The 5,296-nt window shown below is 55.6% G+C and overlaps 1 protein-coding gene across 1 annotated transcript in view; it reads right to left on the reverse strand.

Moving 5' to 3' along the window:
- Window positions 1-5,296, reverse strand: part of LOC104515179 (membrane-associated phosphatidylinositol transfer protein 2-like) — a gene marked incomplete at its 5' end in the record, with an annotated part of 27,077 nt that overhangs the window by 1,854 nt on the left and 19,927 nt on the right. Inside the window, 5 exons of the mRNA XM_010159061.1 lie at window positions 429-612; window positions 690-839; window positions 1,501-1,649; window positions 1,984-2,100; window positions 2,684-2,850. Of these exons, the coding sequence (XP_010157363.1) occupies window positions 429-612; window positions 690-839; window positions 1,501-1,649; window positions 1,984-2,100; window positions 2,684-2,850 (767 nt within the window). The remainder of the gene's footprint in view (window positions 1-428; window positions 613-689; window positions 840-1,500; window positions 1,650-1,983; window positions 2,101-2,683; window positions 2,851-5,296) is intronic.

Below are 5,296 nucleotides of genomic sequence, written 5' to 3' on the forward strand. Positions count from 1 at the left end.
CCCCGGCCTGCCCCCGTGGCAGGGGGCCTCCAGCCCTCGGAGCATGATATTCCTGCAGAGCCTCCTGCCAAGGCCATTCCCGCAGCAGTTCCTTGCCCTCTCAGACCTGCTGGTTCCACCAAGGGCAGCCAGAAAGCCACCAAGGCAGGTGACAGAAGCGCAGGTGTGGGGAAGGAGAGCACTGCTGCCTCCATTCCGACAGGCATTCGGTGTTGGAAGGACCAGTGGTTAAACGGCGCAGAGCAGTGCAGAGACCATTTAACAGCGCAGACACTTTTGTGGAGCAATAAAAGGATGGAAATAAAATGAACAGATTAATCTTCCACTGCGTGTCCCGCCGCCGCCAAGAGACAGGTGCTGACGGGGCAATGGGACGAGGAGCAATCTACGCCCGTGCTACAATCGTATTTCAGCAGACCCCGGCTTACCTCGGTGATAAGGGATTTCAGGAAGTTGGCCTTGTGCCGCAGCGGGTCGTGAACGAGCCCATCGCAGAAGGAGACGATCCCGTGGGGGAAGTTGTGCTGTGCTAACCACGCTACCACCCTCTGCTTCTGCATATCGGGGCGGCCCGTGACGTAGATAATGAGGTAGCCGAGGTCTTGCCAGTGCCTAGAAGGAAAGGCACAAGTCAACGGAGAGCAGACCTCGACCCAGCGTCAAACAAACCGACCGACCCAGCCGCTGACCTTACGACGTCGACCGCTCCGGCCCGGACTTTGGGGTCGCTGCCCATGATGGAGACGCTGGCTGCAAAGGAGCCGTCGATGCTGAACACCACGAACTCCGTCCCCTTCGGCAGGACCGTGATGTAGCTGTCTGCATACGTGTGGTCGCCCCTGAAAGGGATGCGGGTACTTGTAGAGAGTCAGGAGGTAGCACCGCGTCTGGCAGCGCACCACAAACCCAAAGCAACACTCAAACCTGGCCCAAAGGCGCTAACAGCGATGCCACCCTCAGTTAGTGATGGACACCACGTGCGGGCCACTGTGTTAAAGTGGGGATGGAAACACTCCAAAGCCCTGCTGTCAGTGCCTCAAAAGAATAAAATACCCCCAAAACCCATTGCTGCGTTCACCACTGAGAAGATGGTCCCTCCTCCCCCTTCCAGAGCTCAGCACCAGCAACTGGAGCTGAGCTGAAGCCCCTGGGCTGCGAATTATCACAAGTACAAAGTTCTGTTCCTCAAGGGCAAGTTTATGGTCTTTAAAATACGCCCAGTTGTGCAGTTTTGCAGGTGATCGCGAGGCCTCTGTGGTGCAGAAGGGCTGCTCCTGCAACGGGAGCTCAATCACCATCCCGGTGATGATGCAGGAGTTAGAACAAAACGCGGATCTTCCTCGTAGAGCTGCGGAGTACAAATGGCTTTGTCCCTGCTGCTGGCAAACCGGGCTCTGAACCCACCCAGTGATCAGAGCTGCCGCACTGGGAGAGGGACCATACTCTACAGCCATCGTGTCCCTCTTGCAAACGAAGCCAGGGCAGCGCAGGGGACCTCACCTGACCACCATCTTCACGGGGTACACGCCGATGCCAAGGCGCCGGTTCTCAGGGATGACGTAGGAAATCCTGCCGCTGCTGTTGCTGATCTCCGTGTCGAAGTAAACCCACTCCCCGGAGGGCGGCTGGGTCATGATGTGAATGTCCACCTGGGGAGACGGCGAGGCTGGATCAACAACAGCACCGAAGACAGGGACAAGTAGAAGAGGCGCGGGGATGGTCCACCCAAGCCCCTTTCGCCCTCCGCGCTTCACAGGTCTGAGCCGAGAAGCACCCGGACATCAGGATGCTGGAAGGAATCCGGCCACGGTGGTGGAGACCTCCACCACAAACGCTGCTCCTGCCAGGAGGCACCAACAACTCTGAGCAGGGGAACCTGGCCAAGCCACGAGGGTCACAAACCCTGTCCAGGACCAGGGCGGTACAGCCCCTATCCCACTCCCCGTCCCCCCGGCGGTGCGCGACCCCCAGAGCAGACAGTACCTTCTCGCCCGTGAGCGTGACCATATCTAACGGACCGTACATAAATCTTCCCGTTAAGGTCTGGGGCCCATCCTCGTTAGCAATGGTGTCATTTATCCGGTGGTTGGCTGTGACGTTCTGCACCAGTCAAGGGGGAAAGGGGAATAAAAAAGAGACGGACAAGAGTTTGGAGCGACAGGCAGTGCCAAATACAACCCGACAAAGTGGCATGAGGGTTGCTCCCTACGTGCCATTCTGAGACCGTCTGTTAACTCTCACTTTGGGTTTAAGAGACAAGATGAGCAGCTGCCAGAGAAATGTGCTGATGCTGCTCCAGCTCTAACAGGGAATTGCCCTCTTTCGGGAATTGCAGACATTTCCTGGGAGCGAAGGGCATTTACGGAGCAGAGAACTTGCATTGTTGGACTTTGAAAGACATTCGGTCCCTTGCCCTGACCCACGGCCAACACTTTATTTCCTACAGATTCAAGGCCAAGAGGAGGCCTTGCTGGTGCAGACCTTTTGGGTCACTCTTTCGCAGCTACCCGGGTAGGATATAATCGCTAATCACTACACAATCACCAGCAGTGCAGTGTGATCCTGTCTCTGCCGTGGACAGACACAGCCGTGCCCACGCTGGCCGCCTCCAGTCCCATTCCTGCAGCCCAAATGGAAACCCCTCTACACGACAGCACAGAGCCAGCCCCAAAACCACCCTTACCCGGAGCTTCACGTGCGTCCTCTTGCGGAGCCACTTCTCGCGGGGCTTGGAGGGGGTGAAGACGGACACCTCCTTCCCATCCAGCTCCAGAACGCTCGCGTTCTCGTGCCTCATCACCTGTGGGAGGACAGAGCCCATGGAGACATCAGCCACTTGGACCTGTCTCCTCCAAACATGGGTTTTCTGCTGTTCCCATACCAGATCCGGCACTGGCTGCTCTGATGGTCTCATGCCAGCGGGTGCCGTTCCCTCAGCTCCTTATTTCTTTTTGAACACATTTTGGACAGTTCCTGTCCCATGGCTTTTGCCCCTCTCATTGTAAGGAGAGACAGAACCATTGATTTGACCCTTGCGGCGACACACAGGTGTCCAGGCTCGGCCACGCGCGAGGCAGAGCTCAGCGTGTCTGTCCGTCTGTCCTGACCTCATCTCTGAGACCGACAGAGCTCAAGGACTCTGTGCCAGTGGGATGTCACCGCACCCAGATCAGAGAAGGGGCAAGACGATGCCCAGCAGCCAGCCTTTGGGGCAATTCCTGCATGTCCCCAGGGCATAAGCAAGGATGGAGAAGCAGGAACCTGGAAAGAGGAAGGTTAGATCCTACCCAGATCGCTCGTAAGCTCCAGGAGGCAAAAGGAAGAATAACCCCCAAGGGCGAGGGGGCACCTTGAAGCCTCCTGCAAGGCTGGGGGGTGACCCTGCTCGGAGAACTCGGAAACCAGCAGCAGTCCTTGGTTAACCCAATCCCGCCAAAATTTCAAGAAGGTTCTTAAACGTGGGCTCTTTTAGAAGGCCTTGAACACACTGTGTGTGTGAGCAGCTCCCAGCTGACCCGGGCTGCAGTGCGCGGACCCAGGCCGGCTTGCCCCGCAGCGCTGAGGCCGGTTTTCTTCCAGGGAAACGGAAAAAGGATCCCAGGGAGGATGGGCTTGCTGGGGAGGGAGCTTGTGGAAACCCAAGGTAAACAAACTAACAAGTTTCACTGAAAGTTATTTAAATCAGGAATCTGTTTCGAGGCTTTTTTTAACAAGACTTGATCTTTGGAGGCTAAAACTACTCGACAGCTTACTTTTACATTTTGTCTTTCAAAGGCAATGAGAAACAAGCCCTTGTCTGGGGAAGAAGTGTCATGGTGCTCGGGGGGTCAGCGAGAGGATGGGGGATGAGAAAATCCCCCATCTCAAGGCACAGAGGAGTGAGTAGAGAGAGACACTGGGTGAGGGGAGGGTGCCAGACCACCAGGGAGGGTCTGAAGGGCTGCAGAGGTACCTCAAGCCCTAAGATACGAGGCACCCCACTGTGCTACTGACCCAGGTTTGGGCTGAATCCCGAGTAATCGGCTATTTCTTGAGCAGAGCATTTTGTGTAGGAGACTGTCACATCTGTTCCCACTCAGGCCCAATTACGGCTCTCTCCCTCTCTCTCTCCAGCCCCGTTAGGCTGAGTTCAATGCGGCGCTGGGGCTTCACAGCAGCTGATCCAGCAAGGTGTGTGCAAGCACGGAGACGTCTCGCTGGGCTAGATACAGCCTGGGAAGAAAGGGTCTCGCTGGATTATCGCTGCCGCTCAGCTGCCACCAGCACCGCCGTCGCTGTAGTTTATGGCTCCCACACGATTTGGAAGCTAGCGCTGAAAGGAAGTTTGCCAACAGCATCATAAATAATTGAGCGCTGCAGGCGAGGGGGCTGGAAGAGAGCGGGGACGGCTTAACAGCTGAGCTAACACAAAGCCAACCCAAGCGCCCAAGCGGGCTACGCAATCCACAGAGTTGCTTTTAGTTTTGGTTTGTTTTCCAATTCCATGCTCTAAGTACCGTTCCTTTCGGGGTTCATACTTCGTAAGGCAAATAACTCCCCCGCATCCCCAAGGAACTGAAGGAAAAACATTTATCTTAGGAAAAACAGATTCTAAACAGTAAATTCAAATTTCAGGCCAAACGTAGGTTGCTAGTCTGAGATGTCAGACTCCAGACACCAGCCATCCCCATTTCCCTAGTCCCTGGAGAACTGCTTTGTATTGGAGGAACAAGGACTAAATCCCAATGCGGTGACGATGGTCTGAGTTCCTAGAGGAGACCGCGCTAACTTCCAGAGCCAAAACACAGAACAGAATTCTATCAACTCCTGTCACGTCCATACAAAACCTCTCCCTTGGTTTACTCTGTTTGGTGCTGGTTTTATTTGTACACTGAGAAGTTTCCTTCAAGTTTCCGACTTGAGATCCAAACCTGCACGCACGGAGAACAGCTCGCTTCAACGCGGAGAACAGCTCGCTTCAACGAACGAGTGCCACCGCCTTTGCCACCGAGATGTGATGGGAAACGGCCCTGGGCTCACCCCACGGCTCCTTGGCGAGCCTGTCTGAAACCTCCTGACGATAAACCCCGGACCAAACCGAACCAGGCGCAACAGTTCACGTCCACGGAGTTTCTGTGGGTGCGGCTCTGCTAACCACACAGGTGAGGAACAGAAAGAAGGGGAAGAAAAGGCATCTGCAGCGGCAAAGGATATTTTGTCCATCTCCATGCATCCACGCGAGCGCAGTGGAAAACCAAAGAGCCCCAAATACTTCTCAGCCCACGGGAGAGCGGGGAGGGAGGATGACCCTACCTGT

The sequence above is a fragment of the Eurypyga helias genome, unplaced genomic scaffold, assembly GCF_000690775.1.
Source record: "Eurypyga helias isolate BGI_N326 unplaced genomic scaffold, ASM69077v1 scaffold41399, whole genome shotgun sequence".
In the NCBI taxonomy this organism is placed as follows: domain Eukaryota; kingdom Metazoa; phylum Chordata; class Aves; order Eurypygiformes; family Eurypygidae; genus Eurypyga; species Eurypyga helias.